The following is a 25157-nucleotide window of genomic DNA, read 5'->3' on the forward strand; positions in this document are numbered from 1 at the left end:
TTCCCATAACCCTTGATTCCACTATCTGTAAGAGCTCTAGCCATCTCTTTCTTGAAAGTATCCAGAGACTTGGCCTCCACTGCCTTCTGGGGCAGAGCATTCCATATATCCACCACTCTCTGGGTGAAGAAGTTTTTCCTCAACTCTGTTCTAAATGGCCTATCCCTTATTCTTAAACTGTGTCCTCTGGTTCTGGACTCATCCATCAGTGGAAACATGCTTCCTGCCTCCAGAGTGCCCAATCCCTTAATAATCTTATATGTCTCAATCAGATCCCCTCTCATCCTTCTAAACTCAAGTGTGTACAAGCCCAGTCACTCCAATCTTTCAACATATGATAGCCCCACTATTCTGGGTATTAACCTCGTGAATCAACGCTGCACTCCCTCAATAGCAACAATATCCTGCCTCAAATTTGGAGACTAAAACTGCACACAATACTCCAGGTGCGGTCTCACCCGGGTCCTGTACAACTGCAGAAGGACCTCTTTGCTCCTATACTCAATTCCTCTTTTTATGACGGCCAGCGAGCCTTTAGCTTTCTTTACTGTCTGCTGTGCCTGCATGCTTGCTTTCATTGACTGATGTACAAAAACATGTAGATCTCGTTGTGCTTCCCCTTTACATAACTTGACTCCATTGAGATAGTAATCTGCCATCCTGTTCTCTCCACCAAAGTGGATAACCTCACATTTATCCACAATAAACTGCATCTAAATGCATCCCGTCCACTCATCTATGCTGTCCAAGTCACCCTGTATTCTCATAACATCCTCCTCACATTTCACACTGCCACCCAGCTTTGTATCATAAGCAAATTCACTAATATTACTTTTAACGCCATCATCTATATCATTAATGTATATCGTAAACAGCTGCGGACCCAGCACCGAACCTTGCGGTACCCCACTGGTCACTGCCTGCCATTCCGAAAGGGACCCGTTTATCACTACTCTTTGCTTCCTGTCAGCCAGCCAATTTTCAATCCAACTCAGTATTTTGCCCCCAATACCATGTGCCCTAATTTTGCTCACTAATCTCCTATGTTGGACTTTATCAAAGGCTTTTTGAAAGTCCAGGTACACTACAACGACGGGCTCTCCCTTGTCCATCTTCATACTTACAACCTCAAAAAATTCCAGAAGATTAGTCAAGCACTATCTCCGCTTGGTAAACCCATGCTGACTCTGACCCATCCTGCTACTGCTATCCAAATAAGTTGTAATTTCATCTTTTATAATTGACTCCAGCATCTTTCCCACAACTGACATCAGGTTAACTGATCTATAATTCCCCGCTAAACTCCATCTGCGACTCTTCAGCGCATTGGCCCATCTATTCGACAACCCGTTGTACTTTGAGGTAACCTTCTTCTCTCTCCACTATACCTCTAATTTTGGTGTCAGCTGCAAACTTACAAACCACACCTCCTATATTCATATCCAAATCAGTTACATAAATGATGAATAGCAGTGGACCCACCACCAGTTCTGGTTGCACACTGCTGGTCATAGGCCTCTAGTCCATAAATCACCCCTCTGCCACCACCCTCTCTCTTCTACCTTTCAGCCAGTTCTGGATCCAAATGGCTAGTTCTCTCTGTGTTCCGTGTGATACAACTTCACTAAACAGTCTCCATGGGGAACCTTCTCGAATGCCTCACTGAACTCCAGAGAGATCACGTCCACCACTCTACCTTCATCAATCCTCTTTGCCACTTCTTCAAAAAACTCAAGCAAGTAAGTGATTCATGATTTCCCATGCACAAAGCCATGTTGACTATCCCTAATCGGACCTTGCCTTTTCAAATACATGTGCATCCTGCTCCTCAGGAACCCCTCCAACAACTTGCTCACCACCGAGGTCAGGCTTAATGGCCTATAGTTCACTGGCTTCGTGTTCTTGACCAAAACATCAATTTCTCTAGTCATATAGCATTCCCTACACCCATCATCCTTGCCCTTCAACCTAATAGGAACGTGCTGTCTGTGGGCTCTCTTTACCCAATTGTTGAAGTCTTCTCATTTTCCAGCCATCCCTTAACCTGTGAATATCTGCCCTGGATCAGCCTTTGAAAGTTTTTGCCTAATAATGTCAAAATTGGCCATCCTCCAATTTTGAACTTCTACTTTTTGATCTCATCTATCCTTCACCATTCCTATTTTTAAAAAATAGATTTATGGCCACTGGCCCGAAAATGCTCTCCCACCAAAATCTCAGTCACCTGCCCTGGCTTATTCCCCAAGAATAGATCAAGTTTTGGACCTTCTCAAGTAGGTACATCCACATCATGAATCAGATAAATTTCTTGTATATACTTAACAATTTCCTCTGCACCCAAACCCTTGAATGGTAGTCCCAGTCAATGTTTGGAAAGTTAAAATCCGCTACCATTAACACGCTATTATTCTGAAGGATAACTGAGATCTCCTTAGAAATTTATTTCTCAATTTCCCGTTGACTATTCAGGGTTCTATTGTACTACAGAAAGAGGACCATTCCTGTCTTTTTCTCGGATCTACCCAAATAACTTCCCTGGATATGGTCCCAGAAATATCTTCCCAAAACACATCCATAATTTTATCCCTCATCAAAAATGCCACTTCCCCATGTCACTTTGCCCCCTTTTGATTTTTGCTAGAGCATCTATACCCTGGAATGTCAAGCTGCCAGCCCTGCCCATCCCTGAGCCATGTCTCATCGTTGTGATAGCCTAGTCCTATGTCCGTAACAATGCCCTGAGTTCATCTGCCTTACCTGTGAGGCCTCTTGCAGGGAAATAAATGCAGTTTAATTTCCCAATCCTACCTTGCTCTCTACTTTGTTCCTGCCTGCTCTGACTGCTTGATTTACTCTGTTTCTTAATTGTACCAGTCTTAGACTGATTATTTTCCTCACTATCGCCCTGGGTGCCACATATCATCCCCACCCCACGCCCCTTGCTTGTTCAATTCCCCCCAAGCAGCTCGAGCAAATTTCCCCACCAGTGCATTTGTCCCCTTCCAATTCAGGAACATCTTCTAGCACATCCTTCTTGAACAGGTCACTTCTACCCCAGAACAGATTCCAATGACACTGCACCAGCTCCTCAGCCACACATTCATCATCTAAGCCTTTCTATTCCTACCCTCACTAGCTTGTGTCCGTGGAAGTAATCCACATATTACTCACCTTCGGGGCCTCCTTTTCAAATTCCTGCTTTACATCCTATATTCTCTCCTCAGGATTTTATCCTTTAAACTTCCTATACTGTTAGTTCTAATAGGTACAATGATTTCCTGCTGGTCCCTCTCCCCTTAGAGAATATCCTGCACTGTCTGAGATATTTTTGATCCTGCTTCCAGGGAGGCAACATACCATTCTGATGTCTCACTTCAGCCTGTTGGGCATTGTGTGACTTCTGACCTTGCACACCAATGCTCAGAGAGACCCCACCAGCAGCATCTATATTTAGCCGAAAATCATTTCAGGTGTTACCAGCAGAGAGTGCACAGTGTGAGAGATACTAGAAACTGCAGATGCTGGAGAATCTGAGATAACAAGGTATGGAGCTGGATGATCACAGCAGGCCAAGCAGCATCAGAGGAGCAGGAAGGCTGACTTTTTAGGCCTAGACTGAAGAAGAAGGGTCTAGGCCCACAACTTCAGCCTTCCTGCTCATCTACTGCTGCTTCGTCTGCTATGTTCATCCAGTTCTACACCTCCTTATCTCAGTGCACAGTGTGACCCCACCAGCCAGGTCTGGATCAGCAGAGTGAAGACTGAATGCGTCAGATTGTAATGATTGAATCCCAGCAGGGCTCAGTTTCAGTCCTGTTTGGAATGTTGTAACCTCAACAAATTCCAGTCAAGGGGATTATTTGAAACTGATTGATTGGCTCCCAAGTCAATCAACAATATGTGGCATCGATTGACATGCTACGTAGCCAATCGGGACTGTGACTAATTGAATTGCAGCCAATCAGCTGAGGGTGGTGGCCCATTTCCAAAACACTCAGAGATAGACACTGAAACTTCTACATTTTTATTCCCTTTTCCACATTGACATTGACAGAATAAACACTGCAATTAACAGCTCAGACAGAGGAAGCTGCAAAATTCACAGCCACAATGGAAAATACTTGTGGAGATTTTCTCAATAACATGAGAGTCCCGTCCCTTCAAACAGTGACAAAACTTTAAATTTGAACTACCGGCTGAGCAGGAAGGAGGTCTGGTTTGCTGAAGCAGAAACGTCTGAGGTTCAGAGGTAACAAGGTGTAGAGCTGGATGAACAAAGCAGGCCAAGAAGCATCAGAGGAGCAGGATGTTTTTGTGCAGCTGACAGTCTTCACCGTCTTTGAGAGGTTTGACTTGGCATCACATGTCAACACTGTCCCAAAAAACACTCCCAGGACAGCAACAGCATGGAGTTAGATACAGAGGAAAGCTCCCTCTACACTGTCCCAATGACCTGCCTTAACCTCTGAACCTCAGAATTGTCTCCAACCCAGTCCCGAGAAGGAAGAGAGATGAAATTTCTTGCTGCCAATGATCTTTGTCCTGCCAGCTCAGCCCTGTTCTATTTAAAGTTGTGTTTCCTCTGTGGACTCTCTTAAACACACTACACACATTCTGATCTCCTGATGCTCTTGCTGAGGGGAGAGGAGAGGGTGACGTGGGTGAGAGCACAGGAAAAGCGAGCATTGGACTCCCAGTCAGAGCCAGAGAGGGTCAGCAGGCTGCTGACACTGTAGGTGCTGTCCGAAGCTCGCAGGTAGTTGCTGGTCTGAATCCCATCAGAAATGATTGCATCATCCTTCTTCCACTGCACCACCAGCTCATCGGGATAGAAGTGATTGGCAAGGCACACCAGGGTTGCAGTGCCTTTGGTCTGGACCTGCTCTGGGGAAGGGGGCAGCAGGGTTAGCTTGGGCTGAGACTTGTCACGGCCTGAAAGACAAGAGAAGCAATTTTAATCCATGCTATTTGAAGAGATTTGAACTTATCAAACATTGATTGGCAAAACGATTTATTTGAATATTTGTAGACAAAAACTAACAAACCTGACAAAAGAACAGGCATTGTTTAAATTGCTTCTTGGAATGTGAGTGTCACTGGCAGGGACAGCAATTATTGTCTATCCTAATTACCACTGACAAGGAGGTTGGGAAGGAGCAGAAAGCGAAGGGACAGTTTTGGACCATCATTTAGAGAATGAATGTAGGCAGCTGGAAGGGCTATCAATGGTGATTGATTGATTATCCAATGTACTGAAATACAGTGAAAAGCTTTGTTTACAAGTGGTACAGGAAGCAAAGAATGTACATATCAGGAAAACTTAGACACAAGCATAAAGGTTACATTGCAGAGGGCATGTTAGCAAGATCAGCTGTTTTTGAATCTAGAGAGTCCATTCATCCATCTGATAATGGCTGGGAAGAAGCGATTCCTAACCTGCCCCTGCATGTACATAGAACATAGAACATTACAGCACAGTACAGGCCCTTCGGCCCTCGATGCTGTAACGACCTGTCATACCGATCTCAAGCCCCTCTAACCTACACTATTCCATGTACGTCCATATGCTTATCCAATGACGACTTAAATGTACCTAAAGTTGGCAAATCTACTGCCATTGCAGGCAAAGCGTTCCATTCCCTTACTACTCTCTGAGCAAAGAAACTACCTCGGACATCTGTCCCATATCTTTCACCCCTCAATTTAAAGCTACACCCCCTCGTGCTCACCGTCACCATCCTCGGCAAAAGACTCTCCCTATCCACCCTATCTAACCCTCTTGGAATGCTGCTTGGCCTGCTGTGTTCATCCAGCCTCACATTTTATTATCTTGGAATCTCCAGCATCTGCAGTTCCCATTATCTCTATCTAACCCTCTGATTATTTTATATGTTTCAATTAAGTCACCTCTCAACCTTCTTCTCTCTAATGAAAACAGCCTCAAGTCCCTCAGCCTTTTCTTGTAGGACCTTCCCTCCATACCAGGCAACATCCTAGTAAATCTCCTCTGCACCCTTTCCAAAGCTTCCACAACCTTCTTATAATGCGGTGACCAGAACTATGCGCAATACTCCAAGTGCAGCCTCACCAGAGTTTTGTACAGCTGCAGCATAATCTCTGGGTTCCTGAACTCGATCCCTCTATTAATAAAAGCTAAAACACTGTATGCCATCTTAACAGCCCTGTCCACCTGGGTGGCAACTTTCAAGGATCTGTGTACATGGACACCGAGATCTCTCTGCTCATCTACCTTACCAAGAATCTTACCATTAGCCCAGTGCTTTGCCTTCTGGTTACTCCTACCAAAATGCATCACCTCACACTTGTCTGCATTAAACTCCATTTGCGATCTCTCAGCCCAGCTCTGCAGCTTATCTATGTCTCTCCGTGACCCACAGCATCCTTTGTCACTATCCACAACTCCACCAGCCTTAGTGTCGTCTGCAAATTTACGAACCAATCCTTCTACGCCTTTATAAAAATGACAAACAGCAGTGGACCCAACACTGACCCTTGCAGTACACCACGAGTATAATAAAATGTGAGGCTGGATGAACACAGCAGGCCAAGCAGCATCTCAGGAGCACAAAAGCTGACGTTTCGGGCCTAGACCCTTCATCAGAGAGGGGGATGGGGGGAGGGAACTGGAATAAATAGGGAGAGAGGGGGAGGCGGACCGAAGATGGAGAGTAAAGAAGATAGGTGGAGAGGGTGTAGGTGGGGAGGTAGGGAGGGGATAGGTCAGTCCAGGGAAGACGGACAGGTCAAGGAGGTGGGATGAGGTTAGTAGGTAGCTGGGGGTGCGGCTTGGGGTGGGAGGAAGGGATGGGAGAGAGGAAGAACCGGTTAGGGAGGCAGAGACAGGTTGGACTGGTTTTGGGATGCAGTGGGTGGGGGGGAAGAGCTGGGCTGGTTGTGTGGTGCAGTGGGGGGAGGGGATGAACTGGGCTGGTTTAGGGATGCAGTAGGGGAAGGGGAGATTTTGAAACTGGTGAAGTCCACATTGATACCATATGGCTGCAGGGTTCCCAGGCGGAATATGAGTTGCTGTTCCTGCAACCTTCGGGTGGCATCATTGTGGCAGTGCAGGAGGCCCATGATGGACATGTCATCAAGAGAATGGGAGGGGGAGTGGAAATGGTTCGCGACTGGGAGGTGCAGTTGTTTGTTGCGAACTGAGCGGAGGTGTTCTGCAAAGCGGTCCCCAAGCCTCCGCTTGGTTTCCCAAATGTAGAGAAAGCCGCACCGGGTACAGTGGATGCAGTATACCACATTGGCAGATGTGCAGGTGAACCTCTGCTTAATGTGGAATGTCATCTTGGGGCCTGGGATGGGGGTGAGGGAGGAGGTGTGGGGACAAGTGTAGCATTTCTCCACCTATCTGTACTCCATTTTCTCCCCTTTGGTCCAGGAACTCCCCACCTATGTCCGTGACACCACCCACGCCCTCCACCTCCTCCAGGACTTCCAATTCCCTGGCTCCCAACACCTCATATTCACCATGGACGTCCAGTCCCTGTACACCTGCATTCCGCATGGAGATGGCCTCAAGGCCCTCCGCTTCTTCCTGTCCCGCAGGCCCGACCAGGCCCCCTCCACCGACACTCTCATCCGCCTAGCGGAACTCGTCCTCACACTCAACAACTTCTCTTTTGACTCCTCCCACTTCCTACAGACTAAGGGGGTGGCCATGGGCACCCGCATGGGCCCCAGCTATGCCTGCCTCTTTGTAGGTTACGTGGAACAGTCCATCTTCCGCACCTACACAGGCCCCAAACCCCACCTCTTCCTCCGGTACATTGATGACTGTATCGGCGCCGCCTCTTGCTCCCCAGAGGAGCTCGAACAGTTCATCCACTTCACCAACACCTTCCACCCCAACCTTCAGTTCACCTGGGCCATCTCCAGCACATCCCTCACCTTCCTGGACCTCTCAGTCTCCATCTCGGGCAACCAGCTTGTAACTGATGTCCATTTCAAGCCCACCGACTCCCACAGCTACCTAGAATACACCTCCTCCCACCCACCCTCCTGCAAAAATTCCATCCCCTATTCCCAATTCCTCCGCCTCCGCCGCATCTGCTCCCACGATAAGACATTCCACTCCCGCACATCCCAGATGTCCAAGTTCTTTAAGGACCGCAACTTCCCCCCCACGGTGATTGAGAACGCCCTTGACCGCGTCTCCCGCATTTCCCGCGTCACATCCCTCACACCCCGCCCCCGCCACAACCGCCCCAAGAGGATCCCCCTCGTTCTCACACACCACCCTACCAACCTCCGGATACAACGCATTATCCTCCGACACTTCCGCCATTTACAATCCGACCCCACCACCCAAGACATTTTTCCATCCCCACCCCTGTCTGCTTTCCGGAGAGACCACTCTCTCCGTGACTCCCTTGTTCGCTCCACACTGCCCTCCAACCCCACCACACCCGGCACCTTCCCCTGCAACCGCAGGAAATGCTACACTTGTCCCCACACCTCCTCCCTCACCCCCATCCCAGGCCCCAAGATGACATTCCACATTAAGCAGAGGTTCACCTGCACATCTGCCAATGTGGTATACTGCATCCACTGTACCCGGTGCGGCTTTCTCTACATTGGGGAAACCAAGCGGAGGCTTGGGGACCGCTTTGCAGAACACCTCCGCTCAGTTCGCAACAAACAACTGCACCTCCCAGTCGCGAACCATTTCCACTCCCCCTCCCATTCTCTTGATGACATGTCCATCATGGGCCTCCTGCACTGCCACAATGATGCCACCCGAAGGTTGCAGGAACAGCAACTCATATTCCGCCTGGGAACCCTGCAGTCATATGGTATCAATGTGGACTTCACCAGTTTCAAAATCTCCCCTTCCCCTACTGCATCCCTAAACCAGCCCAGTTCATCCCCTCCCCCCACTGCACCACACAACCAGCCCAGCTCTTCCCCCCCACCCACTGCATCCCAAAACCAGTCCAACCTGTCTCTGCCTCCCTAACCGGTTCTTCCTCTCTCCCATCCCTTCCTCCCACCCCAAGCCGCACCCCCAGCTACCTACTAACCTCATCCCACCTCCTTGACCTGTCCGTCTTCCCTGGACTGACCTATCCCCTCCCTACCTCCCCACCTACACCCTCTCCACCTATCTTCTTTACTCTCCATCTTCGGTCCGCCTCCCCCTCTCTCCCTATTTATTCCAGTTCCCTCCCCCCATCCCCCTCTCTGATGAAGGGTCTAGGCCCGAAACGTCAGCTTTTGTGCTCCTGAGATGCTGCTTGGCCTGCTGTGTTCATCCAGCCTCACATTTTATTATCTTGGAATCTCCAGCATCTGCAGTTCCCATTATCTCAGTACACCACGAGTAACTGGTCTCCAGGATGAACATTTCCCATCAATTACCACCCTTTGTCTTCTTTCAGCAAGCCAATTTCCAATCCAAACTGCTATATCTCCACAATTCCATTCCTCTGCATTTTGTACAATAGCCTACTGTGGGGAACCTTATCGAACGCCTTGCTGAAAATCACATACACACATCACCCGGTTTACTCTCATCTCCCTGTTTGGTCACCTTCTCAAAGAACTCAATAAGGTTTGTGAGGCACGACTTCTCCTTCACAAAACTGTGCTGACTATCCTGAAGCAATTTATTCTTTGCGAGATGATTATAAATCCTATCCCTGAAAGCCTTTTCCAACACTTTATCAACAACTGAGGTAAGGCTCACTGGTCTATAATTACCAGGGTTGTCTCTACTCCCCTTCTTGAACAGGGGAAACACATTTGCTATCCTCCAGTCATCTGGCACTATTCCTGTGGACAATGACGAGTTAACGATCAATGCCAAAGGCTCGGCTATCTCCTCCCTGGCTTTCCAGAGGATCCTACGATAAATCCCATCTGGCCCAGGGGACTTTTCTATCTTCACCCTCTGTAGGATTTCTAATGCCTGTTCCTTGTGAACCTCAATCCCACCTAGTCTAGTAGCCTGTATCTCAGTATTCTCCTCAATAACATTGTCATTTTCTAGAGTGAATACTGTTGAAAAATATTCATTTAGTGAAATGTATTCAGGGTTCCAGTGGGATGGATCTTTGACGATGTTGGCAGCTTTTCTGTGGCAGCAAGTTGTGTAAATTGAGTCTATGGATGGCTTCTGTGATGGACTGGGTTGTGCACACAACCTTCAGTAGTTTCTTATTGGCCTGTGCAGAGAAGCTGTCAATATGTGCCAAGACAGTTTGCTTTCAATCGTGCATATGTAGAAGCTAGTGAGGAGCCTTACAGACATGCCAAATCTCCTGAGCCACCTGAGGAAGAAGACGTGTTGTTGTGCCTTCTTCTCTGTTGCATCTGTATGGGAAGTCTAGGGCAGGTCGTCGGTTAACGTCATGACATTTTCATGACGGCGATCAGAACTCAGTGTGATCGACAGTAGAGATGGAAATGGGGAACCGTGGAGCATGTGTAAAAGTTTTCATTTGAGAAAGAACCATTTTACAAAACTTTGCGGTGATTTGGTAAAAGGAGACTGGGATCAGCGACTTAATGGGAAATCGATGTCAGGGCAGTGGGAGGCCTACAAGGATGAAGCAGAGATCATTCAGAATCTCTTCCCACAAAGAGTAAGGGTGGGATTCCCAAATCCACACTCTCAATCCAGAATGTGAGAAAGCAGCCAGGGTAAGGAAGGCCAAACAGGGAAGGTGGACCCGGAGTTCAATCATGCACAAAACCGAGAGGGGATTAGAAAGTTACCGAGTGAAATTAAAAGCAAAGAGCTGATAGGATGTAATATGTCCAAATGAGCAAGGGAAGGCCCAAAGATGTTTTGTAAGCACAGAAATAACAAGAGAATTGAGAGTCGGGTACTGACAAGGAGAGAGAACTGGTTGGCAGGGAGGACACAAAGATTCGCAATAAATGGATCTTTGTCTGAATTTCAGGTAGTTACTAGTTGTTGTACACCACAGACATCAGGACTTCAGTTATTCACAATATAGAATAATAGAGTCATAGTGACCCGCAGCACTCAAAAAGGCCCTTCGGCCCATCGTGTCTGTGCTGATCAAAAACAACAATCGAACTATTCTGATCCATTTTTACAGCATGAGAGAAATAAACGGGGAATGTTTTCCAGAAGGAATTAAATTTAGGTTGAAGGATTTAAGGGATGTGGGGAGAAAGCAGGAACAGGGTACAGAGTTGGATGATTAACTGTGATGATACTGAATGGTGAAGCAGGTTTGAAGGGCTGAATGGCTACTCCCTGCTCCTATGTACATTGTTTCTATCTGTTTCTCTGATAATGAAGGAAAGTCACTCGTCAATTTGAAACTGGAAGTAACCCCCAAGTAGAGGTGGAAGACGTGGCCATGTGCTTCATGAATACAGGTAAGGAAGGTGGTTAAGAAGACAAGTGGGGTAAGTTTTTTAACTTTATTCCTTGATGAAATGAAGAATTTGTCAGGAATGGGGAGTTTTAACTTTCAGGAATGATTAGATAGGCTGGGGCTGTTTTCTTTGGGACAGAGGAGACTAAGGGGAGATCTGATGTGGGTGTGTAAAATGGTGATGGGCCTGGATAGAGTCAATAGGATAGACTGTTTTCCATCAACAGAAAAGGCAATAACCATGGGGAGAGACTGAAATGAATTGGAGATAGGGTTCAACGGAAATTTAGAAGTAATGTTTTTACCCAGAGGTTGATGGGACCCAGGACTCACTGTCTGAAAGTTTGGGAGAGGCAGAAATCCTCATTACTTTGTAAAAAAACACTTAGATATTCACTTGAAAGACTAAAACCTCCAAAGCTATGGAGCAAGTGTTGAAAAGTAGGATGGCACTTGATATCTCTTTACCAAACCTCTGATCACTCACAGATTGGCAGAACTTATTCGAGAACATTGGAGCAGACTGGGATCAACATATTTCAGGAAGGAATCATGTTGGGTGTCTGTGTAGAAGATTCTAGATTCACTTGGAATGTTGCTGCCCAACACTGGGCTGAGGTCAAGGGTGAGTCTGCAATGGGTTCTCAGTGTCCCGGTGTCAGACAGGGCCACTGTTCCCAATGACCCCATGACCCTGAAAGGTGTGAGGGTCAGAATCAGGAGATTCCAGCCACAGGGAAAAAGTTGTATGTGTGAAGCTGAAAAGGCTGAAGGTGGATAAATCACTCAGGCTGGATGGATTACACCAGATAATTCTGAAGGAGATCACTGAGGAGATTGTGGAGGCATTGTAGATGTGGAGGCATCTGCAATTGATGGAGTTGGGGCAGGGGAGTGGGGTCAGAGGACAGGAAAATGGCTCACGTGATACCCCTGTTTGAGAAGGGAGGGGGACAGAAGATGGGAAATTACAGGCCAGTTAGCCTGGACTTGGTTGTTGGTAAGATTTTACACTTCGATTTAAAGATGAGATTGCAGAGGACTTGGAAATGCAATGGTAAAAAGAAGACTGAGTCAGCATCGGTTCATCAATGGGAGATCATGCTTGATAAATCTGTTAGATTTCTTTGAGGAGGCAATGAACCAGTTAGACAAAGGAGAGTCAGTGGATGTGACCTGCTTGTATCTCCAGAAGGCCTTTGACATAAGAAAAGAATCCGATATGTTAGGGGCAAGGTCCAGGCATGGACAAAGGATTGGCAGACTGGCAGAAGGCAGAGATTGGGGATAAGTAGCAGCTGGTGACGAGTGAAATTTTGCAGGGTTCTGTGTTCGGGCCACAACTGTTCACGCTATACATGAACAACCTGGATGAAGGAACAGAAGGCCTTGTTGCAAAGTTTGCAGATGACACAAAGATTGGTGGGAGGGACAAGTAGTGTTGTGGAACAGGGTAGGCTGCAACAGATCCTAGACAGGCTCAGAGAGTTGGCAAAGAAATGGCAGATGGAATACAATATAAAATGTGAGGTTTTGCACTTTGGTAGGAAGAAAAAATGCAAAGACTATTTTCTAGATGGGGAAAGGCTCGAAAATCTGAAGCACAGAGGGACTCAGGAGTCCTTGTTCAGCTTTCTTGATAGTTGACATGTAGGTTCAGTTGGTTGTTAGGAAGACAAATGCATTGTTAGCATTCATTTCAGTAGAGTTAGAATGTAAGAGCAGAGATGTTCTGCTGAGGCAGTATAAGGCTCTGGTCAGACCATATTTAGAATATCGCAAGCAGTTTTGGGATGCATGTCTTAAGGAACAATACATTGGCATTGGAGCGATTCAGATGAGGTTTACAAGAATGATGCTCGGAATGAAGAGTTTGTTATATGAGGAGAAGTTGAGTACCCTGGGTCTGTACTCTATGTAGTTTAGAAGGATGAGGGGTTCTGATTGAAACTTACAGAATCCTGCAAGGCCTGGACAGAGTGGATGAGGAGAAGATATTTACACAAGTAGGAGAGGCTGGGACCCAAGGGCATAGCCTCAAGGTGAAGGGACAACCCTTTACAGCTGAGAGGAGAAGGCATTTCTTCAGCCAGAAAGAGGTTAATCTGTGGAATGCATTGACACAGAAGGGTGTGGAGGCCAAGTCAGTGACTGTGTTTAAGACAGAGATAGGTAGATTCTTAATTGACAAAAGTATCAAACGTTCCATGGAAAAGGCAGGAGAATGGAGTTGCAAAGCATATCTACCAAGATCAAAATGCAGAGCAGACTCAATGGGGCGGAATGGCTGATTTCTGCTCCTGTTCCTTGAAGTCTTCTGGAGAGTTTGTCCAAAATACTGAAACCACTGGATTGTGAGCCCTGCTGTAACTGTTTGTCATCCGAACATTGTCAATCGATAACCAGGGGGTGGAGAGTATGTGCATCCTATTCTTTGTGGTAATTTCAGGATGCTTCCCGGATCCTGGAATACCATGAGTGCAGGAAGCGTGGTCAGTGACAGCAGTTGGAGCTCTTGGGTTTCGGAGCTTGAGCAGTAGTTGGTGTCAGTGTGCAGAGTCCATGAGGCTGAGAGCTCCGTGGAAAGCACGTTTCAAGATGCGGTCACTCCACAGCTTCAGAGTACGCAGGGAGAGAGGTGGTAGGGGAGCAGCAGGCAGCCCAAAAGGACCAGGTAGCTAGTGCAGGAGTCCCCTGAGTATATCCCACTCTCCAACCAGGATTCAGTTCAGAATCCTGATGGGAATGATAGTTCATCTGGCAATTGGAGCCAGAGCCAAGACCAGGGCACCATGGGTGGCCCAGCTGTCTGGGGGTGGGCATGAGGAGGCATAAGGAAGACTGGAAGAGCGCTAGTGAGAAGGGATTTGAGAGCAAGAGCAATCGAGAGCAGCTGCAGATGGTAATCCTGAACGGCAAGTTGTCTCCCTGGTGCCAGTGTCAAGGATGTCACTGAGCAGCTGCAGAGCACCCTGAGCAGAGAACGGGAATGGTCAGCTGCTGTGATCCACATCGGTCCCAGTGACAGTGGGAGAAAAGGGATGTGGTCCTGCAGTCAGAATTTAGGGAGATTGGCAGGGAATTAGCAGCAGTGAGGTGAATGTGCGGCTGGAAAGAGGTTCTGGGAGACAGGCCTTTAGATTCTTTGCACATTGGGACTGGCTGTGGTGGGGGTGGGAAATGGACAGTCTGCATACTCCTGAGCAGAGCTGGGACTGAGTTCTTTGTGGGCTGATTTGCTCGTGCTATTGGAGATGTTTTACACTAACGTGGCTGTGCTGTGGGAACCAGGAGGGAATATGAGAGAGGAACGCCAAGGTCTACGGTATCCTCAGCACGGTCTGCAGGTAACCAGTGAGAAGGAAGTAAAGGAACAAATCGGTGAGGAATTTACCGAAACCCGCAAACATTGCAGAGTTGTTATGGACTTTGACAGGATGCAGAGCTGGGCAAAGATGTGGCAGATGGAATTCAACCCAGAAAAGTGTGAAGTGATTCATTTTGGAAGGTCAAATTTGAATGCAGAATACAGGGTTAATAGCAGGATTCTTGGCAGTGTGAAGGAACAGAGGGATCTTGGGGTCCATGTCCATAGATCCCTCAAAGTTGCTACCCAAGTTGACAGGATTGTAAAGAAGGGGCATTGTGTGTTGGTTTTCATTGGCAGGGGAATTGAGTTTAAGAGCAGTGAGGTAATGCTGCAGTTCTCCAAAACTCTGGTCAGACCACACTTGGAATATTGTGTTCAGTTCTGGTCGCCTCATTATAAGAAGAATGTGGAAGCTGTGGAGACGGTGCAGAGGACAACATTTACAAGGATGCTGCCTGGATTGGAGGGCAGGTCTAATGAGGAAAGGTAGAGGGAGCTAGGGCTATTTTCATTTGAATGAAGAAGGATGAGAGGTGAATTGATAGAGGTGTACAAGATGATGAGGCATAGATAGGGCGGACAGTCAGAGACTTTTTTCCCAGGGCAGAAATGACTATTACAAGGGGGCATAATTTTAAGGTAACTGCAGGAAGGTGTAGGGGAGATATCACAGATAGGTTCTTCACACAGAGAGTGGTGGGCATGTGGAATGTGCTGCTGGCAGTGGTAGTGGAGTCAGATACTTTAGCGACTTTTCAGCAACTCTTGGAAAGGCACATGGAGGATAGTAAAACATAGGGTATGCAGGATCGATCGATCTTAGCAGGAGAATAGGTCAGCACAACATTGTGGGCCAAAGGGGCTGTATTGTGCTGTACTGTTCTCTGCTTGATGTTCTCTGTTATAATGGAGGACATTACTTATCCGAATATAGGCTTGGATAGGAGCAGTGTGAAAGGCAGAGAGTGGCCAGAGTTATGAGAGTGTGTTCAGGCAAATTTTCCTCAGCTGTGTGTTTCCAGAACAATGAGAAAGGAGGATCTGCTAGACCTTAATCTTGGAAATGATGGAGGCCCAAGTAGGTCAAGTGTCACTCAGAAGTCATTTAGGGAGCGTGATCTTGTATCACAAGGTTTAAGATGGCAGAGGAAAAGACCAAAGACCATTTCAGGGTCAAAATGGTTCACTGGGGAAAGTGCCAATTCCATGTGGTAAGGACACATCAGGTCTGAACCAACAAGGGTCAAAGGTTGGCAGGAAAGCCATGAGGTGAATAATAGGGGATGTAGACCTGGGACAGTCAATGTATATTTGAGGGAAGGCAAAAAATTCCTGATCTCTTTTGAGAGCAAAAGTGATAGAATGATGTCGAATAAGGAAAAGGCAAAAGAGTAAGTGGGGAGAGAATAGGGTCCCTCAAACGTGAGTGTCGCCACCTATGTGTGGGGCCATAGGAGATGGGTGAGATCTTAAATGGATATTTTGTCTCAATATTTATCATGGAGAAAGAACGAAAGCTCAGTAACTTGAGGAAATAAATAGTTCAGTCTTGACAATATTCCTCATGGCATAAGAGGGGTTTTTAAAATGCATAAAGATAGAACATAGAACATAGAACAGTACAGCACAGAACAGGCCCTTCAGCCCACAATGTTGTGCCGACCATTGATCCTCATGTATGCACCCTCAAATTTCTGTGACCATATACATGTCCAGCAGTCTCTTAAATGACCCCAATGACCTTGCTTCCACAACTGCTGCTGGCAACGCATTCCATGCTCTCACAACTCTCTGCGTAAAGAACCTGCCTCTGACATCCCCTCTATACTTTCCACCAACCAGCTTAAAACTATGACCCCTCGTGCTAGCCATTTCTGCCCTGGGAAATAGTCTCTAGCTATCAACTCTATCTATGCCTCTCATTATCTTGTATACCTCAATTAGGTCCCCTCTCCTCCTCCTTTTCTCCAATGAAAAGAGACCAAGCTCAGTCAACCTCTCTTCGTAAGATAAGCCCTCCAGTCCAGGCAGCATCCTGGTAAACCTCCTCTGAACCCTCTCCAAAGCATCCACATCTTTCCTATAATAGGGCGCCCAGAACTGGACGCAGTATTCCAAGTGCGGTCTAACCAAAGTTTTATAGAGCTGCAACAAGATCTCACGACTCTTAAACTCAATCCCCCTGTTAATGAAAGCCAAAACACCATATGCTTTCTTAACAACCCTGTCCAATTGGGTGGCCATTTTAAGGGATCTATGTATCTGCACACCAAGATCCCTCTGTTCCTCCACGCTGCCAAGAATCCTATCCTTAATCCTGTACTCAGCTTTCAAATTCGACCTTCCAAAATGCATCACCTCACATTTATCCAGGTTGAACTCCATCTGCCACCTCTCAGCCCATCTCTGCATCCTGTCAATGTCCCGCTGCAGCCTACAACAGTCCTCTACACTGTCAACGACACCTCCGACCTTTGTGTCGTCTGCAAACTTGCTGACCCATCCTTCAATTCCCTCGTCCAAGTCATTAATAAAAATTACAAACAGTAGAGGCCCAAGGACAGAGCCCTGTGGAACTCCACTCACCACTGACTTCCAGGCAGAATATTTTCCTTCTACTACCACTCGCTGTCTTCTGTTGGCCAGCCAATTCTGTATCCAAGCAGCTAAGTTCCCCTGTATCCCATTCCTCCTGACCTTCTGAATGAGCCTACCATGGGGAACCTTATCAAATGCCTTACTGAAGTCCATATACACCACATCCACAGCTCGATCCTCATCAACCTTTCTAGTCACATCCTCAAAAAACTCGATAAGGTTTGTAAGGCTTGACCTACCCCTCACAAAGCCGTGTTGACTGTATTTGATCAAGCCATGCTCTTCCAGATGGTCATAAATCTTATCCCTCAGAATCCTTTCTAACACCTTGCAGACGACAGACATGAGACTTACCGGTCTATAATTGCCGGGGATTTCCCTATTTCCTTTCTTGAAGAGAGGAATTACATTTGCCTCTCTCCAGTCCTCAGGTACGACTCCAGTGGAGAGCGAGGATGCAAAGATCTTCGCAAGTGGCGAAGCAATTGCATTTCTCGCTTCCCAAAGCAGCCGAGGACAAATCTGATCCAGGCCTGGCGACTTGTCAATCTTAATGTTTGACAAAATTTTCAGCACATCAGCTTCGTCTATCTCTATCCATTCCAGCATGCACACCTGCTCTTCAAAGGTTTCATTCACTACAAAGTTGGTTTCTTTCGTAAAGACAGAAGCAAAAAACTCATTTAGGGCTTCCCCTACCTCCTCAGGCTCCACACACAAGTTCCCTATGCTATCCCTGATCGGTAGATAAATTTCTGCCACTTGATCAAGTGTATCCCAGACTTTGTGGGAAGCTAAGAAACTGATTACTGGGCCCCTTGCTGAGATATTTGTATCATTGGCAGACACAGGTGAGCTAATGACAGACTCAAGGGTAGCTAATGTTGTGCAACTACTTAAGAAAGGCTGAAAAGTAAGCCCAGTGAGCATTCGACTGGTGAGCCAATGTCAATGGTGAGTAAATTGTTGGAGAGGATTCTGACAGATATGTTTTACATGCAATTGGAAAGGCAAGGTTAGGGATAGTCAATGTTATTTTGTGCACAGGAAATGAGGTCTTAGCAACTTGACTGAGGTTTTTTTGAAAGGGTGATAAAGAGGATTGATGCAGGCAGAAGAGTAAACATTGTCTACATGGAATTCAGCAAAGTGTTCCACATGGTTCAGCATGGTAGACTGGTTAGTAAGGTTAGATCACATGGGATCCAGATGGAGCTGGCCATTTTTATACAAAATTGGTTTGAAGATAGGTGGCAGAGGGTTGCTTTTCACACTGGATGTCCGTGACTCATTGTGTGCTGCAAGGATTGGTGCGGGTTCAAATGCTTTTCATCATTTGAATAAACAATTTAATGTGAATTTAGAAGGTATTGTTAATAAGTTTGTAAATGACAATAAAATTGGTGGAACAGCGGATAGTGAAGAAGATTATTTCATAGTAATGGGACCTTGATCAGACAGGGCAACATATGGAGGAGTGGAAGCCAGAGTTCAATTTAGATAAATGTGAGGCAAACTAGGGCAGGACAGTTAATGGGAGGGCAATGCGGAGTGTTGCTGAGCAGACACCTATGGATGCAAGTGCAGTTTTCCTTGAAACTGGAGTGATAGGGAGTTAGAGTGATGAAGAATGCATTTAGCGTGGTTGTCTTTATAGGTCACTACATTGCGTATATGAGTTGGGACATCATATTGCGGTTATACAGGAGATTGATGTGGCCACTTTTCGAATATTGTGAACAATTCTGATCTTCTATAACAAGGATGTTGTTAAACCAATGACATCTCCAGGAATGAGATTACGGATCTGAAAAGGGATGACAGAGAGCTAGGTTGGAAGCTGAAGAGCAGGACGAGTAGAGTAGTGTTCTCAGGTTTACTACCAGTGCCACGAGATAGCGAGGTGAGGAACAGCCAGCGAGTGCAGCTTAACACATGGCTGCGCAGCTGGGGCAGGAAGGAGGCTTCAGATACATAGACCATTGGGATGCCTTCTGGGGAAGGTGGGACCTGTACATGAAGGACGGGGTGCACCTGAACTGGAGGGACACAAATGTCCTGGGTGGGCAATTTGCTTGAGTGGTTCGGGAGGGTTTAAACTAGTTTGGCAGGGGGGGTGGGAACCAGGGCAACACATCTGAGGGGGGACGGGGGGGCGTAGTGGCAGATGTGGCAGTGGCAGGATGCAGTGAATCTACCGGAAGGTTTTTCATGTGATGGAACGAAGGGATCAGTTAAAATGTGTCTGCTTTAAAGCAAGGAGTGTCAAAAATAAGAGTGATCAACTTTGAGCATGGATCAGTACTTGGGACTATGATGTTGTGGCCATAATGGAGATGTGGGTTTCACAGGGGCAGGAATGGTTGCTAGATGATTCAGGATTTAGAACATTTAAAAAGAACAGGGAGGGTAGAAAAAGAGGAGGGTGTGTAGCGTTGCTAATCAGAGAGTGCATCACAGCAAGAGGAATGAAGGTTGCCGAGGAAGGTTTGTCGACTGGGTCAGTATGGATGGAAGTTAGGAACAGCAAGGGAGCAGTCACCTCATTGGGGGTTTTCTACAGACCCCCAAATAGCAGTAGGGAGATCAAAGAACTCATTGGCCAGCAGATTGTTGAAAAGTGCAAATGTAGCAGGGTTGTTGTTAAGGGTGACTTCAACTTTCCCAATATTGATTGGAACCACCTTAGTGCAGATGGTTTGAATGGAGCCGTTTTTGTCAGCTGTGAGCAATTGTTCCACAAAAAGGGCACAACAGACATGTGGAGACTGTTTAAGGAGCAGTTGTTGCAAGTGATGCATAAATTGTTCCTCTGAGACAGGTAAGAAGGGGAAAGATTAAGGAGCCTTGAATGATGGGAACAGAGGTGTTTCATGTCAAAAAGAAAAAGGCAGCTTACGTCAGGTGGAGGAAGCAAGGGTCGAGCACAGCTATAGACAATTACAGGCTTGCTCGGAAGGAGCTCAAAAGTGGACTGAGGAGGGCCAGGAGGGGGCACAAAAAAGGATTGGCAGGAAAGCTTAGGGAGAACCCGAAGGCATTTTACTCATACATGAGGAATAAGAGAATGATCAGGTAGAAGGTAGGGCTGACGAGGGATAGCAAGGGGACTTGTGCGTGGAGTCTGAGCAGATCAGGGAAGACCTAAGTAAGTTTTTTGCTTCGGTTTTCACTAAGGAAAGGGACCTTGCTGTGAATGAGAGCTTTGAGGAGTAGGGAAACAGGTTTGAACAGATCGAGATTTAGGAAGTTGATGTGCTTGAAATTTTGGCAAACATTAAGATCGATAAGTCCCCAGGGCTAGACCAGGTTTATCCTAGGTTGCTCTAGATAGTGAGAAAGGAGGTTGCTAAGCCACTGGCAAAGATCTTTGCTTCCTCACTCTCCACGGGAGTCGAACTGGAAGATTGGAGGGAGGCAAATGTTGCTCCTCTTTTCAAGAAAGGGAATAAGGAAATGCCTGGAAATTACAGATCAGTCAGTCTTACGTCTGTGGCTAGCAAGGTTTTGGAAAGATTTCTGAGAGATAAGATTTATGACTATTTGGAAAAGCATAGCGTGATTAAAGGGAGTCATTTGATAAGGTTCCCCACGCAGGCTCATTCATAGAGTCAGGAGGTATGCGATACAGGGTGATTTGGCTGTCTGGAATCAGAATTGGTTGGCTGACAGGAGGCAGAGACTGGTTGTAGATCGTAAATATTCTGCCTGGAGGTCAGTGCTGAGTGGTGTCCCGCAAGGCTCTGTTCTTGGGCCTCTGCTCTTTGTAGTTTTTATAAATGACTTGGATGAGGAGGTTGAGGGGTGGGTTAGTATGTTTGCTGATGACACAAAGGTTGGAGGTGCCGTTGATAGTATTGAGGGCCATTGCAGGCTTCAGCGAGACATTGACAGTATGCAGAGCTGGGCTGAGAAATGGCAGATGGAGTTCAACCTGGATAAATGCAGAGTGATGCATTTTGGAAGGTCGAGCCTAAATGTTGAATATAGGATTAAAGGCAGGATTCTCGGCAGTGTGGAGGAACAGCGGGATCTTGGTGTTCAAGTGCATAGCTCCAAAAGTTGCTACCCAAGTGGATAAGGTTGTTAAGAAAGCATATGGTGTTTTGGTTTTCATTAACAGGGGGATCAAGTTTAAGAGCCGCGAGGTTTTGCTGCAGCTCTACAAAACCCTGGTGAGACCACACTTGGAATATTGTGTCCAGTTCTGGTCGCCCTATTATAGGAAAGATGTGGAGGCTTTGGAGAGGGCAAAGGAGGTTTACCAGGATGCTGCCTGGACTGGAGGGCTTGTCTTACGAGGAGACATTGACTGAGCTCAGACTTTTCTCTCTGGAGAGCAGGAGGAAGAGAGGTGACCTGATCGAGGGGTACAAGGTAATGGGGGGCATAGATAGAGTCGATAGCCAGAGACTTTTCCCCAGGGCAGGATTGACTGCCACAAGGGGTCATAGTTTCAAGGTGTTAGGAGGAAGGGTTAGAGGAGATGTCAGAGGGAGGTTCTTCACCCAGAGAGCTGTGAACGCATGGAATACTTTGCCAGTGGTAGTCATGGAAACAGAGTCATTAGTGACATTTAAGCAACTGCTGGACATGCACATGGACAGCAGTGAATTGAGGGGAACGTAGGTTAGGTTATTTTATTTTTGGATTAGGATTAATCCACGGCACAACATCGTGGGCCGAAGGGCCTGTACTGTGCTGTACTTTTCTATGCTCTATGTTCTTAAATGGGTACTGAAGAGGCTTACAAAGATGTTGTCAGGGTTGGAGGTTTTGAACTGTAGGAAGCGGCTAATTGGCTAGAACTATTTTCCCTGGAGCATCAGAGGCCGAGGCGTGTCCTTATAGAGGTTTATAATATCATGAGGGGCATGGGTAGGGTAAATGTCCAAGGTCTTTTCCTTGGGAAGGGGGGTCGGAAACTAGAGGGCCAAGGCTTAAGGTGAAAGGAGAGAGATTCAAAAGGGACCTGTTGGGTAGCTTTTCACCCACAGAGGGTGTTGCGCATATGGATCGAGCTGCCAGAGGAAGTGGTGAAGGAAGTTACAATTGCAGCATTCCTGAAAGACATCTGAATGGATACATGAATAGGAAGGTTTTAGAGGGATATGGGCTAAATGCTGGCAAATGGGATGAGAGAAACAGTTTAGGATATCAGCTCGGTGTGAACGTGTTGGGCTGAACGGCCTGTTTCCATGCTGTATGACTGCATGACTGTGAGAGGCTGGTAAGGCTATGACTTTTTACCCTGAAGCATAGGAGGCTGGGGTGTGGCCTGATGAGTTTCATAAAATCATGCTGGCCATTGAAAATGTGAATAATTCAGGAAGGACACAAATGTTTTGTCGAGGTAGCAAAATATATTCCCAAAGATGCATCCAGGGATGAGGGGCGTCCATTATGAAGATAGATTAGAGAGCTTTGGACCTTGTTAGAGAAGAGAGGGCCGAGACGAGGTTTGTTTGAGGTATTCAACGTCAGGAGGGAGCGGGACAGAGTAAATGGGGAGAAAATGTTGCCACTTGTGAAAAAATTGAAAGTGCGAGGCCACAGATTAAAAGTAATTGGTAAGAGAAGCAGAAGTGACATGGAGAAAAACATTTTCAGCCAGTGATTGGTTAAGGTATGGGATGCACTGCCTGAGAGTGTGGTGGAGGCAGCTTCAATTGAAACATCCCAAAGGGAATGAGGCTGTTATTTGAAAAGGAACAACATGCAGGGTGACAGGGAAAAGGCAGGAGAATGACACTCAGTGAGTAGTTCTTTCGGAGAGCCAGTCCAAACACGATGGGTGGAATGGCCTCTGTGTGCACTGTAACAATTCAGTGAGTGTGTGATTGAGCAGAGATGAAGCTTGGGGAAGTGGGAGCTCAGTGTCTCACGGTGCTGCTGCTGCTGCTGCTGCTGCTGCAGCTGGGGTCAGTGAGATCAGAGGCTGGGACTGGGAGCCAGAGCTCACATCAAACTCTGCCCGCGTCTGTCACACTGCGGCTGGCAGGAGGTCACTCACTGATTTCACTCCACGCTGCAGGAATATGACCGCTGGCTGCAAACAGACACAGCTCCTCCACATGGTGAGTAAAACTTACTGACATATCTTACTGCTTAAAGGGGGCAATGGAACTAAAGAAATACAGGTGGGTCCATTGTTAGACACAGTGCTCCTCAATCAAACATTTCATTCACTGCAGCTCACCACTAACACCTTCAACAATCAGCATTTATGTTTTCAAAAGTTTCAGCATCGAAAGGGTTAATATTGGAGTATTGTGGTTTACTTACTCAGTCTGAGCTTGGTTCCTTTACCAAACGTAAGCCACAGTGAGAGCTCCCAGTGCAGAGGCTGTACATAAACCTCTGCTCTCTTTTCCCTCTGTCACTCTCACCCTCTCTCTGTCTCTCACTCACTCTCCCTGTCTTTCTCTCTCTCACGCACACTCCTCCTCTCCATCTCTCTGTCTCCCTCTGTCTCTCTTCGTCTCTCTCTCTCTCTCTCTCTCTTTCTCTGTCTTTGTCTCTCGTTCACTTGTGTCTTTTTCGCTCTTTGGTTTTCTCATTCTGTTCCTCTCTCTGTCTCTATCTCACCACCGCCACCCCCCAACCCCGTCTCTCTCTGGTTTGTGTCCAGCTGGGATTGGGTGAGTTTTCAACATTATTTTCGATGTTAAATCTTACAGCTGCTCTTCACATGTGGCCAAGGGAAACATGAGGCCTTCAGTGAGCGGTGGACACCACAGGGACTGGAGTGTGTAGTGGGCAGTGTCAATTCTGGAATGGGGTCATTTGTTCACTTTCATTTAAATATAACTGTGGGATGTGTCACTGCAGGGAGTGGTGCTGTGTGTATTGAGGTTTCTGTGCAGTTCTGTATCACTGTGTCGGCATAGCTCTTATACTGCTGACAGTAATAGTCAGCGACATCCTCATTCTGAACGTTGCTGATTGTCAGGGTGAAACTTGTCCCTGATCCACTGCCGCTGAATCGCTCGGAGACTCCTGTGAATCGATTTGATGCATAATAGATCAGGAGAGAGGGTTTCTGTCCTTCTCGCTGTTGGTACCAAGCAAGGTAGCTGCTAACAGATTGACTGGCCGTACAGGTGATGGTTGCAGTCTGGCCCAGCCCCACTGACAGCACCGGGGGAGACTGGCTCATGGTGATGTCCCCACTGATACCTGAGGGGTCAGAGAGAAACACAGTGAAGTCAGAATGGTCACAGAAAGAGCCTGTCAAATGAGAGGTTGTTGGAGACACTGAGCATTTCTCATGATTTAGCATTTTCCCTTCAATCACAAGTCAGTGGAATTGGAGTGAAATGGAGAGCAACTAAAGATTCAAGGTGGGAAGAGAGAGATTTGTACCTGCAACACAGAATGCCAGAGGCCAGATCAGCTGTATGTGTGAAATCATGGTGTGTGCTCCTGTCCCAGTGCCTGGTTCCTGACAAATTCTCCCTTCACTTGGCCCTGCTTTATAAAGCTGCAGCCTGCGAGAGTCTTACTGGCTGTTCCTCAATATGTAAATGGCATCAAGCAGAGAGAGAGCCACGTCAGCCCCTCACACTTCCTCTTCTCCCTCTCACTCTCTCTGTCTCTCTCTCTCTCACTGTCTCTGACAGTCATTGACAAGAACAACATTGAATGAGGCCTCTTGGCCTGTAGTGCCTGTGTTGGTCAACCAAGATCTGATGATTCTAATCGCATTTTCCCGCTCTTGGCCCATAGTCCCGGAGGCTACAGCAACGCAAGTGATGATCTAAACCCTGCTCCAATGTTCCAAGAGTGTTTGACTTTTCCAGCCT

At 46.9% G+C, this 25157-nt stretch overlaps 1 gene segment (V, D, J or C); it reads right to left on the minus strand.

The window, feature by feature from the left end:
• Positions 1–4003: 4003 nt before the first annotated feature.
• LOC125456580 (Ig kappa chain V region Mem5-like) lies at positions 4004–24851 on the minus strand. The segment is given in 4 exon segments: positions 4004–4932; positions 23638–23671; positions 24236–24531; positions 24718–24851. Coding segments are annotated over 4 exon segments (708 nt in total).
• Positions 24852–25157: the final 306 nt, after the last annotated feature.

This window comes from Stegostoma tigrinum, chromosome 8 (genome assembly GCF_030684315.1).
Source record: "Stegostoma tigrinum isolate sSteTig4 chromosome 8, sSteTig4.hap1, whole genome shotgun sequence".
Classification (NCBI taxonomy): Eukaryota; Metazoa; Chordata; class Chondrichthyes; order Orectolobiformes; family Stegostomatidae; genus Stegostoma; species Stegostoma tigrinum.